At 47.9% G+C, this 13,232-nt stretch overlaps 1 protein-coding gene across 4 annotated transcripts in view; it reads right to left on the bottom strand.

Moving 5' to 3' along the window:
- Positions 1–13,232, bottom strand: part of Slc2a9 (solute carrier family 2 member 9) — a 188,691-nt gene that overhangs the window by 86,853 nt on the left and 88,606 nt on the right. For all 4 annotated transcript variants that reach the window (XM_023699664.1, XM_023699653.1, XM_023699648.1 and 1 more), the window contains one exon: positions 7,207–7,352. In XM_023699664.1, coding sequence (XP_023555432.1) covers positions 7,207–7,352 — 146 coding nt within the window. The remainder of the gene's footprint in view (positions 1–7,206; positions 7,353–13,232) is intronic.

The raw sequence follows: 13,232 nt of genomic DNA, 5'->3' as shown, positions 1-13,232 counted from the left end.
TTTGTTTAGTGAAATTTTGTATCATTCATAATTTTTATAATTTTAATTCTCTTAGAAAACGCACATTATGTTAAGTTCAATGAGCCTGAGTCAGTTCAGTGATTTTTCTGATATCAGAACTCTCAAAAAATACAATACATAAATTTAATATAAAGATAACACAAAATGAAGAGGGAAGACAGGAAACCAGAGGTAGACTGCTGGAGGTGGAGCAGCGGCAGGCTGGGTGGAGGGAGAAAAGGGAGGGCAGCAGGACTGAAACCGCGCTCAGTGAGTGCGGAGAATCTGCTTCCTCGGGCTGGAAACAGGACTACATGGCAGCTAACGAACAGGCTTCAGGACTGGGACTGTTCGCATGCCCTGTGTTGTTTAAAAGAGGAGATTCAGAGCCCAGATTGTCACTTACAGGACGACGAGATGAGGACAGGAATGCAAAGGGGACACTCGCTGGCTTTTGCTGTCCTGTTTCCCAGCGAGGGGATTCACCCTGTGTTGTTCCCAGCATTTTTCGGATGTACCTCCGGTTACAGAAAGCATCTGGCTTGTGCCACAAATGCCCTTGTTCAAAGAGAATGGGTTCCCAAGCCACTGGCCACAAAAGCTGCTCGCATCGGGCGAGATGCTGCTGGAGGTTGGCACCGAAAGCGACTTGGTGGGTGAACACGCTTTCCTGATGGCCTTGCCGAAAGCCAGAAGTCTTTTCTTTAAAGACTTGAATGAAGCCCAGAGAGTTCTAAGTCCAAAACCTAATAGAAAAGAGGTGCTTTCCAGTGCTCAGGGGCTGCGGCCATGGGCAGCAGAGAGGAGACGGAGACGACTGCTCCGCCCGACGACGTCCTGACCGGGGCTCTGGACTCGGACCGCCTGTCCTTGCTTGCACTGTCTGTCCCAGTGCAGCGAGATGCCAGGCTTTGAAACCGTGTTTCCCCGCCTCCCCTTTTGCTGTGGACACTGGGCTGATTATTGAACCTCGCTGAAACTGGGCTTTCATGCCACCCAACTGAAATTAGTAATATTAACTTCTTGGCACTGCTGCATGAATTCGATGCGATGCTGGCCGGCCTCACTTTCTCACCAGGTGCAGCCACGGTGTTCCGAAGCGGCACAGCACTCCTTCTGCAAGCCCCAGGGAATCAGCAGGAGAGAGGTGCCGCTGTCAGTCTGACTGTACATTTAGGAAATGAAGGCCAGAGAGGGTCAGCAACCTCTGCAACGCCCCACAGCAAGTGGGTGGAAGGCTGGGGTGCAGACCAGGCCGACTGGCGGGAGATGCCACCCCAGCAAGTGGGGCACCATGTGGCACCCCTCTTCCTGGGGTCCACTGTTCTGTGATAGAATCACATTATCATTCCCTTTTGAACCTCTTAAGAATTTTTTTTCTGGTTGAGGTCTTTTGCATTTTATAGATTAAAAATAATTACTGTGCTGACATACACTCATTTTGTCATCCTGGGTCTGTATTTTATTAGTCGCTAAGAGATGGCTGACATCCCTAAGCGAACGGGAAGTGCTGTGGAAGCTGACCACACACTGACCTCAGAATTGACATCACGGATTTCTCCAGAGGAGTTCATGGAGTACTCCCTCTTCGTGCAACAAATCCAAACTGACAGTGTGTGACAGGAATGACTTTATGTCTGCGTGGAATGGGAAACTCTGACACCGTTCTAAATAATTGTTCTGAAGATGGAATCAAAACAAATTATTTAGGAAACAGCATCACTGGAATGTGGCTGATCAAAATTTTTGGATTATTGGCAAATCTACATACCAAAAATATGTGAATAACACTGAGAAAAGTGGAATTTAAAAAACTGGAAAGCCATGAAATGATAATTCAGGGTTTAGCCTCTCATGAAACAAAATGAGAGGAAGTGCTTTAGCAATTTTATGCAAAGAGAAAAATAAAAGAAAATTAAATCAAGAAAGAAACAAAAATATAAATGACATTAAAGCCCAAACAATTGTATGCTAACAAATTTGAGCATTTCAAAAAGTATAGTGAAAAGACAGAAATTAATAAAGTAGATGCTAAAGATAGACAAATAAGGAAGAAATGGATAAAAGATTTTCCAAGAATTTTGTTCTTCAAATGCTCCAGGTTGAGACTGCTTTAATAGCCAGCTTTTTTATTATTACTTGAATACCAGCTAGTGTTACACAACCTGCCCCAGAGGCAGTAAAAGATGACAAAAGAGCCAAATATGAATGAAACATCAAACCTCTGGAGAGCTCATCTATGCACGAGGCACAGGAGTTCTACACAGGGCACTGAGGAGCCAAATATGATAACATCTAAAAGAAGAATCCACAGTGACCAGAAAGATGCACCCAGGAGGATGAGAAGGCACGAAGCTCACCACACACCAGGGACCAGCGGTCAGACAGCTAAAAGGCACTGGGAGTCTACTAAACATCAGAAGATGTTTTATTCCTTGCTGATGGTCTGCAAGAACTAAGAGGAGACAGATAATTTCTTATCAAGATAAATAATGTGACTTTCTACGTAAAAATCATCATCTGCTCCAGTTTAGGTCAGTATCGTCCCCTGAGCCCTCCTGTGTTTGCAAGGGGACTGAGGCATGGGGCATGGACACTGGCGTCCCATGAGGAGGCCGTGCCAGGCTGGAGCTGGCTGGCTGAGGGCACGGCCCCAAGGGGTTACATCTGTCTGCGGCTCCTCCCTGTCCCTCTCCTTCCTTTCCTGTGCCCCTGTCCCATGTTGTTCCTGAAGCCGTGACCCTGAATAATCCTCTCCTCCTTGAAGTTGTGGGTGTTGGGTGTTCTGTGCCAGGGATGGGGGGTAGCTGGCATCATCTTAGGAACGGACCCCGGCAGGTATTTCTAGAAGGTCAGGAAAACAGTCGCTTTGCTTCTCACTGTCATCCTCACCCTAGGTGTGGGTAACAGAACATGCACAGGGCAGGAATGTCAGCAAAGTGAGTCAGAGCAGCAGTGTGAGCCAGGAAGAGCAAAAGACCACTCTTTGAAGATGCTCTTAGCAATCACTCCCATGAACTGTCTGGGTAAGTAGACACATAAACACACAAAAACTGATACAAAGCCAAAGAGAGTTCTAGGCTAATAGATACCAGTCAGTGGTTTTGCAATAGTTTGTGAAAGGCCAGTTAGAAATATAATAAAGAAAATAAATTCCAATAGCAGCAGCAAAGTGGAGGCTATCTCAGGAATTAAGGAGAAAGCAACAGTTTCTATTTTCTTAATCAAAAATACAGTGACAGGGCTGGGTGCATGCTTGCCTAGCATGTGTCAGGCCCTGGGTTCAATTCCAAATACCCCTCCCCCCCACAAGAAATATAACAAGATTCGATCCCCAGCACCACAGGCCATGCTGGCTCTGCCCGCAGGGCCCACTGAGAAGGCGACTGAGACTGGGCATGGTGGCGGTGCCTGTAATCCCAGTGCTTGGGAGGCTGAAAACAGGAAGGTCACTACAAGTAGGAGCTATGTTGTGAGACCCTACAGACCCTCTACTAAATACATAAAACAAAAGAAAGATACAGCAGCAGCAACAAAATCAACTGAGATACAAAAGAAGACCTAAACGAAGAGGGAGACAGGACATAGCAGGCATAAGCCTCACAAAAACAATCTCCACTGCGTTCAAACCCAAGTACCACTTTAACACAACTACAATCAAATGTTCAAGGACAGTTTGGTTTGTGATGGGAGATGGTCCTAGTTTCCCCAGGAGAAATAAACAAGGGAAAGTTTCTGGCCCAGCTCTGAAGGTGAAGACACACAAGGTCAGTACTGAACACAGAACAAAATCACAAACCATAGCGCAGTGTAGGCACAAGAATGGAAAGACCACGGGCAAAGCGCATGGCCCAATATGTCTATATTAACTTCCTGTGGGGTTAAGCCAGCTTTAAAAATGAGCAGGAAGGTTGTTTGGCCTAATGAATGGCTGGGAAAAAGGAGGTAGGAAAAAAAGCAGATTTCAGTGTTGAAGTTACCCCATATTCTGACATCACTCAACTAAGCTTTTAGAATCAAATGTAAAGACACACACTATAAACAATCCACAAATGAATACGGATGAAAATGCGCAGAATCCCTACATGGCAAAGAAATTTCTAGGCGAAAGATCAGCTGGGAAAATATCAAAGCAAAAGGAAAAAAACAAAAAAGACTTCATTACTTCAAAATCTATATGTTGAAATTTAAGACTTAAAAGTGAAAAATAAACCAGAAGAACATCTACCACATACATATGTAAAAACTGTTACCCTTTCCAGCAGGTGTGCAAGAGAATTCACATGTAGTCAGGTCACTGACCCAAGAAATATTTTAAGTAATATATTTATTGAGGTGAAATTAGTAATGACCTCCCAAAAGAGATCCACATTTTGATCTTTGGAGGATCTTATGAATTTTAATTTATAAGGCAAAGAAGACTGCAGGGAGGGCTGTGGAGAGGAGGAGATCATGCTGAATTATCTAACTGGGCCTGAAATGCAATCACTAGCGTCTTTCCTAAATGTATTTGAAAATTTTATGCATGCTGTCAAATATTTCTCCAGCCTGAGAGAGAGACAGAGCTGCAGAGGCAGGGGCGGGGTGGTCACAGGGGCAGAGACTGCAGCTGGAGGGCGAGGGCAGGCAGCTGCAGAAGCTGGAGGAGAAAGGATTCTCTCCCACAGCGCCCCCTGGAGGGACCTCGACCTCCAGACACCTAGATTGTCACCCAGTAATGCTGACTTTGTGCTTCTGACCTCCAGAACTAGGAGAGATTAAATTACCCAGCCCGTGTGGTCAGAGCCAACAGGAAGCAAAATAAACAGTTTCAGTCTTGCCAATAAGTAAAGAAATACCAAATAATCTCATAATTAGACTCTAATTCCTGCTTGCCAGGTATCAAAGAGTTACTGAGATGCTGCAAGAGGACCCAGGCACGGCAGGCAGGACATGTGCTCTTCTATGCGGTTGGGGGACGTTGGGGAAAAGGTTGATAATATGTTTCAAAGCCTTGAAATGTATGTCCATCGAGCTGTTGTTCTCATTCCAGGGACATGACAGTACAGGAAGAATTGTAAAATTTGGGTGACGATTTATCCAGAAGGTTGTCCGTCCCAAGCTTGCAAGCTGAGGGAGTGTGGGTCTTTGGTGGCACTGTGGTAGCTGCCACCAGGTCCTGAATCAAACCAGAACGTTGACCCTTGTGGTCATGTTGATGCTGGGCAAGAGGCTGGGATCACCCGGTTCTGGATCTACGAAAAGGTAGGTGAGGACAGCCGTGTTCCGAGAAGGCGGCCCTTCCTCTGGAAGGCTCCGGGCAGCCACAATCCACCCCCGCCTTTTTTTTTTTTTTTTTTTAAATCACACTGCAGAAAGACGCTGAGGAGAAGATGCCAGAACTGCTTTGGCACGCAGCAAGAACCACAGGATGAGAGTGTCCTGGCAAGATGCCGAGCTCTGAAGATGGCTCGTGTCATCGTGGCTTTACTGTAACACTAAAAGCTTAAGCATTCATCCTATTTTTCAATTGTACCCTATTGATTTGCATTTTACTTCCTCTCATTTCTAAATATTCTTTTTTCTATGTATTTAGTACAGGGTCCACAGGGTCTCACTACACAGATCAGACTCAGCGATCCTCCTGTTTTCAGCCTCCCAAGTGCTGGGATTACAGGTGTGTGCCACCATGCCCAGTCTCAATCACTCCAGGGGCAGGGCTGGGGCTGGCATGGCACACTGGGGATTGAACCTCAGTCCCTACATCTACCTAAGCAGGCGCTTTAATCTGCTGAGCTATTTGGTCAGACCCTAAATACTCTTAAGTGAGCACAAAGTCTTCTCTATTGGGAAGAAATGGCATAAGTTTCATGTGGAGTCCACTCCCAGGATTAACTCCGACCTCCTACGTGCCTTTGCCTGGCCTCATCCAGAGCCCAGCTCCTGCTCATTGTGGAGGGCTCAATTAAAGGTCACCCCTTCTGGACAGCCTTCCTTGACCCACTCTGCCCCCTTCCAACCTGGATGAGTGGTCTCTTTGCAGAGGTCACATAGCAAATGTATGCTGAGTTAGGATTCTAACCCAGCTCATCCTGAGTCCAAAGCAGCAAGCCAGGCCAAGGAACAGGTAAGTTCTCATTTAGAGAGAAGAAAGAAGGGGCTGGAGTCAATTAACATCTGGAAAGATGTTCAAAGTACACCTACCAAATGAAAACAGGACTGGGGAGATAGCTTGGTGGAGAGGGCGAGTTCCCGAGTTTGATCCCTGGTACTCTGTGCTGTGCTGGCCCTGGAACCCTGGGCGTGCTGCGCAGGCCCTGAAGCTGGGGGCAGTGGCGCACACCTGTGATCCCAGTGCTGGAAGGCTGAGACAGAAGGGTCCCTAAGAGCCTGAGATGCATAGCCAGACTCTGTACCAAATAAATAAATAAAATTTAGAAAAGAATAAATAAAAACAAGTGTCCCTAGTATAAGAAACTGAAAGAGTAGATAAATTTCAAATGGTGCAGCAGATACTGTGAAAGAAAAAGCTGTTCAAAGGGAAAGAACAACTGGGATGAGGGAAAGGACAAAAGAAGGAAAGGAGGGGAAAAGAAAATAGATATGGATATCCACAGGGTAGCTTAGATTATTGTACTGCTGACTTCTACTGATCTTTTGAAAGGAACAGTTAATGCATAATTTTTTCTCTTCTTTCTAATTCTTTTGACCAATTTTACATGCTTATATCTGGTAATCTGAACAATTAATTTGAAGACAACAGCATGCCATATAACAACCATTGTTGAATTCCTATTATTTTGTTTAGTGAAATTCTGTATTATTTCTATTTTTTATTCTTTTTTAAAAATAAGGTACATCTTCTGCTGTGTGGGAAGGAAAAAAAGAATAAATTAAAGTAAGAAGTCGTAGAATGATGTGGGTGACAGGAATTTTCGGGGTGGGAACACAACAGATCGCCTATGTTTGTGGAGGTTTTTAAGCACAGAACAAACCTGAAGCAAATGCGCTCTGAGCTGCAGACATAGTCACTGTGTTTAGGTTTGAACATTCTGTAAGGTTGAAATTCACTGTGTTCTGCCAAAGCCCATGGCTCACAACAGCTCTTGTGCTAGAAGGAGGGACCCCTCAGGGATCGTAAGGCTCTCGATGGGTTTTCTGGAAAGCACCCCCACCCCACCAGCGGTGACAGTGAGAGCCAGCGGGCTTGGGGGAGGCCGCCCCTACCTTTCCCAGCAGCTCAGGCAGGCCCAGCAGCTGCCCCGTGAACACGCCCACGCAGATGAAGATGGCAGTCACCTGGCCCAGGGAGCCGCGGATCTCCTTGGGCGAGATCTCGTTGAGGTACATGGGGAGTACGCTGAGGGCGATGCCTGGGAGGAAGCAAGCAGCAGTGAGCGGGAGGCCTTCTGGGCCCAGGCGCCATCCCTGCACCAGCCCCACCTCTGCTTTGCTCTTGAACAGCGCTGGGGCCCCAGCCTCGCTCACAAGTTGTGTGGCTCTCGCTCACTGTCATTGTCTCCCCCAAAAAGTGTGGCTGGAGGCCAAATGCATGGAAGAGGGTGCTGCTGGTGGTGGGAGAAGTGGTGGTGAGGACCGTGATGGTGGCTGTCATGGAGAACGTGGTAGTCATGGTGATGGTGAGGATGGAGATGTGATGATGGTTGGTGATGAAGGTGGTGATGATGACGGAGGTGATGGTGGTGACTGTGAGGGTGATAACAGCGGTGATGGGGATGACGGTGATTATGATGGTGGAGGTGCTGGCACTGGTGGTGATAGTAACAGTCATCACCAACACACACAGGCCTTACCAAGAAGCGAGGGTCCTACTGGTAAGGACTTTATATATATTAATTTGCTTGTTTTTCACAATAACTTTCTGAAGCAAATGTACTGCTATTATCTCCATTCTAAAGATGAGGAACCTGGGACACAGAGAGTCTCAACAACTTGCCTAAATGGTCAAGAGGTTATTTTGCCCAGTTCCATTTCAGGAGCTCCCGGGAACATGAGCTTTCTCCCAGCGGGCATTTCCTAAGGCAGACTCTGTTTTGGCAGATACAGCACAGACCCACTTCACGGCATGGGCCAGTCACGTGAGACCTCCTTGACTAGATAAATTTACATGCTCAGGGTTTATTAGACATGGCTCACGTAAAGTAATGGCTATGAAAGGGTACAAAACACTGACTGCACTCACTTATCTACACAATAACCAGAGACCTCGCCAGTGTCCGGAAGCCCTGTGCTGCCCTGTACCTTGGAGGCATATTGGGCAGTCACTGTCATCCCCAGAGTCCAGACCCTGGAGTTGCAGCCCCATAACTTGAAAGCTGCGGGGGCTCTGGTGCAGTGAGCTTCCTGCAGTTTCTGTCTCCAAGATATGCACAGAACTGAGCCTTGGGCTCAGTGACAACTCAGTAGAGTAAGCGCCTGCCTGGCAAGCGCAAGGTCCTGAGTTCAATCCCCAGTAACAAGAAAAAACAAAACAAACTGAGCCTCACTTCCTGGGATTTCTGTGGAGTCGTGATAAACTCAGCACCTTCTCGTTGCAAAATCCTGCGCAATTAAGATGATGGCACTTAGTACTGCAGCCTGAAGACATCAACTGCCTCTCTCCTGCCTTGGCTTCCTGCTGCCCCAGCACAGCTCCACACGGAAGGCGTGGACTGCTGTGCTCCATGCTGGGCTGAATTCTTCCTGGCTGCCAGCACACAGGGAGGCTCTTATGAAAAGAAAGCCAGCAAAGGAAACACGGGACCCAACTTACAAACACTGCATCTTACTCTAGGATTCTGCTTTATGTTCACGATGGAAACATGTATAAGGGGCAAAGACATAAAAATTATCTGGAGACTCACAGCATAAGCAAACAGTATTTGAATTTTCTTCAAAATATGGATGCCAGGAGTACCTGCCTCATGGAAAAGTTGGATGGATCAATGCCTAATTTAGCTCACTGGCGCTCAGCAGACCGGACAATAGAGGTCCAGGTCCCAGAGCAGTAGTGTCCTCTCTGGGGGACTAGGTCATGTGACTGACCCTCTGAGGGGCTCAGCTTATGTGCGAAAGGAGGTGGGCACTACTGCCCATTCCAGCTGCGGCAGGAGCAGGGATAAAACGACTTGGTAGGCTTTGGTTCACATGCGGTCACCCCTGCAGTGCCCACACGTCTGTCAGCTTCTTTACCCTGATGCTCCTCCTACCACTGGAGAGGCTGGGCACCAGCTCCCCCAAAGTGGAGGGCAATGAGCGAACAGGCAGGCTAGGAGTGGGGGTCACAGTGGGAGATGTGCTGTTAACGGGTGCCCTGGGGACCGTGAAGTCATTGCCTTCGTACAGGGCAGGCACTGGAAATGCGCAGGATGCTGAGCAGAGCACAGCGGGTGCTGAGCTGTCCATACACGGTGACTGGGAAGGAAACAGCAGAGTGGCTGAACCTTGGCAGGGACCGCCCGTCCAGGATCCTCTTGACAGGGGGAAGAAAATTAAACCAACACTTCTGTGTTCTAGTGCCATTTTGAAGCTTAAGTTGCAATTTCCTTAAGTCTGCTACTTGTAAATGTAGTTACCACTACTTACCACTACGTAAGATGTCAAACACCTTTGTTCCTTTGTCACAAGCTAAGCCCACGCTTTGTAGTATTTTGTAGTTGCACTAAATCATCCGCGAAATGCAAATTAAAACAACATTGAGATATCATCTCATCCCAGAAAGGATGGCTATCATAAAGAAATCACCCAACAACAAATGTTGGAGAGGCTGTGGGGAAAAAGGAACCTTTCTCCACTGCTGGTGGGAATGTGGACTGGTGCAACCATTATGGAAATCAGTGTGGAGACTCCTTAGAAAAGTTGGTCTGGAAATCCCCTTTACACCAGCTATTCCTCTACTGGGAATTTTCCCCGAGGATCTGAAATCATCATATCATAGGGATATGTGTGCCTATGTTTATAGCAGCACAATTTGTGATAGCCAAATCTTGGAAACAACCAAGATGCCCATCACCTGAGGAATGGTTGAAAAAGATGTGGTATTTTTACACAATGGAGTATTATTCAGCTATTGAATGATAAACTCGAAGGCTCTATATTGAATTGGATGCCACTTGAACATATACTCATAAGTGAAATAAACCAGACACACATGTGTAAATATCGTATAGTCTCCCTTGTATAAGAACTAAAAAGAAGAAATACAAATAGAAAGGTATAATACAAGTAAAAGGAAAGCAGGATCTCAAGGACTAACTAACCAAGAGAGGGAAAGGAGAAGAGCTAGGAAACATGAATAAGTCAAGCCATACAGTTATATGTAGAAGACGGGCAAGGCAATGATCCTGAGAATCTTCAGAAGATTTTTTAATCTAGCAGTTAATTGGAAAGATTCTCACCTTGACTAACTATATATACTGATACCTGTGAACTGAGCTACTGCACTGCAGATGGTAATTTGTAATAGTAGGTTCATGCTTGGAGTGCTGCACTAAATCATATACCCCTGTCCCTAGACCCAGAACTAGAACTGTATAACTATTCTCCCCCCTGCACTTCAGGGTCATGCTCAACACATACACCACCAAATCCCCAATAAATTTACTTGTCCCTGCATCCGGCCTTTGTGAGTGACTCAATTAAGTAAGTGTGTTTGCCGCAACACTCCGGGTCCTAGATGTACCAGGACTACTGGCCATTTGGGCCCAGCACATAGGGCCACGCTGCACACCTGAGGCCCCACATCTTAGCATCTCTGCTGGCTGCTGAAATCCTCCTCCCCACATGCCTGAGCCTGGCTGTTCACCGAGAGCCTGAAGAGCTCCTTCTGGGTTAGGAGACCAGCCCCGGCTCTTCTGCTGCCGGAAGCCCTCTGTCCTCAAAGCTCCCTCTTGTCATTCCTGTGTCATCAGTGTCTCCTCTCATAGTGGGTTGACTGGTGTCCTCCCGAAACATACAATGAAAAAATACGCTCTCCTGTATGTAGGATCTTACTTGAAAATTGGATCTTTGCTGAGGTGATCAAATTAAGATGCGATCACAGTGAATTAAGGCGGGACCCAGATACAGTGCAGAGCATTGTGACAGAAAGGTCACAGCTGATGGAGAGGACCGGGAAGAGGCAGGACTGTGAGGATGGGGACAGAAGAGGAGGAAAGACTCAGGATGGAGACACGGAGAGGAGGGACTGTGGAGGTGGAGAGACAGAAGAGGAACGATTGTTAAACGGACAGATTGACGCAGCGCAGCAACAAGGCAGTATCTGCGACTTTGGCTCTCAGCGGGAGTGGGGGAGAGGCCTGGAACAGGGTCTCCACCAGAGCCTCAAGAAGGAACCAACCCTGCTGACACCTTCTTGCGGGCATCTGGCCTCCAGAGCTGCCCAAGCACACTTCTGTCGTTTTGCTCCTTCCCATTTCAGCCACTTTGTTCCAGCAGCCACAGGACACCCACGCCTCACCACTGAAGCCCTTCCTGACCTCTGCATGGAAGTCAGCCTTTTCCGTCACTCCCATCTCCTGGGATCCTGGGCTGTCAGGAAGTGACCTCCTCCTGCCTGTCGGTGGCTTTCCTTTCAAGTCCCTGCTTGTTACCATGGTTAGAACCAAACACCACACTATGTTTCTTTTTCTACCTACAAACCTGTAAGTGGGGTACCATAAGAGGTTAACAAACACTAACAACAAAACAGAAAATTAGGACAATATATTATAATAAAATTCATTTCAAACTGATGAATTATTTCTGGAATTTCCCACTTCATACCACTGACATGGATTTGCAGCCTGGGAGTACGGCTGTCCCAGGAAGACCCTGGCACGGCTGCGTCCAACCCAACCTCATGGCTGCACAAAACTCCTCTGCCTGCAGATTTGCCTCTGTAATCTGTGTGCATCTGCCTCAGGTGCCACACTGCATTCCATTTGTTTCCGTGTTTAAAATAAAAGTTAATTTTTTTTCTTATTTAAGCCTTCTACAAAAAGTCTATTACAGGCAGGTGTCCAATGTGTTACGGTTTAGATTTAAATGTCCCCCAATAATCTGAGATTCAGAGGTGGGACCTGGTCAGAAGACACTAGGCAGCGTGGGTGTGACCCAAGGGTGCACTCTGCTCTTCCGCCACTGCCGGCTCTGCTCCTCCCAGCTCTGTACCTCCGCCCCTTCCCCCTCTGCTCCTCCCCGCTGTGCTCCTCCCCGCTCTGCCCCTCCCCGCTCTGCCCCTCTGCCCCTCTCTGCTCCTCCCCGCTCTGCTCCTCCCTGCTCTGCTCCTCCCTGCTCTGCTCCTCCGCTTCTCCCTACTCTGCACCTCCTCTCCTCTCTGCACCTCCTCTCCTCCCCGCTCCTCCCCGCTCCCCTGTCCTCCCAGCTCCGCTCCTCCGCTCCTCCCCACTCCGCACCTCCTCTCCTCCCCGCTCCGCCCCTCCCCGCTCTGCTCTTCTGCCCCTCCCCGTCCCTCCCCACTCCGCTCCTCCGCTCCTCCCCGCTCCGCACCTCCCAGCTCAGCTCCTCCACTCCTCCCTACTCTGCACCTCCTCTCCTCTCTGCACCTCCTCTCCTCCCCTCTCCTCCCTGCTCTGCTCCTCCACTCTTCCTCGCTTGCCCCGCTTCCTGGCTGCCACAGCACGAGCACGTCCCTTCCCCTATGCCGTGTGTGCCTCGGAGCCAGCTGAACACAGACTGAACTCACCCGAGCTGTGAACCAAAATAAATCTGCCCTTCCTCAACCGACAAGGGTTGAGTATTCTGTTCTGGTGATTGAAAGCTGACTGTCACACTCTGTTTTGACTCTGGTTCTAAATACTCCCATGGAAGAGGGTCAGTCAGCCAATCTTAAGTCTCTTTCTGCGGCCCTCTATGATTGCTGCTGGGCTTTCATTCATTTATTGAAAGCTCGTAATGGATCCAGTTCATGACCAGCAGTTTCCCTTTCCGCGTGACCGATGGCTTCACCCTAAATGGCCTCACTTTCCTCCTTGAGAGGTTTAGTGAGAATGAATGCCGCGAAGCCTCGCATCCTGGCCTAGCTGTAGGTGGGCAGGAGTCGGGAGCCTGGATCTTCCTTCCCTCGCCTTCCTTTTGAGTGGCGCATAGGAGCAAGGGCTAGATGACGTTTGTTTTGAATCTGTGATTTTACGAAAGTGGCATCTGTCTTGACTGCACTTGATTTTAGTTAAGGAAATGCAGAAAAGAACCAGTATGTGCAATAAGTGTCACCTCCCCCGGACTAGTGAGACAATCAGAGCAACAGGAAATAA

This window comes from Octodon degus, unplaced genomic scaffold (assembly GCF_000260255.1).
Source record: "Octodon degus isolate 3935 unplaced genomic scaffold, OctDeg1.0 scaffold00006, whole genome shotgun sequence".
Lineage (NCBI taxonomy): Eukaryota > Metazoa > Chordata > Mammalia > Rodentia > Octodontidae > Octodon > Octodon degus.
This window is presented reverse-complemented; position numbering and strand designations above follow the sequence as displayed.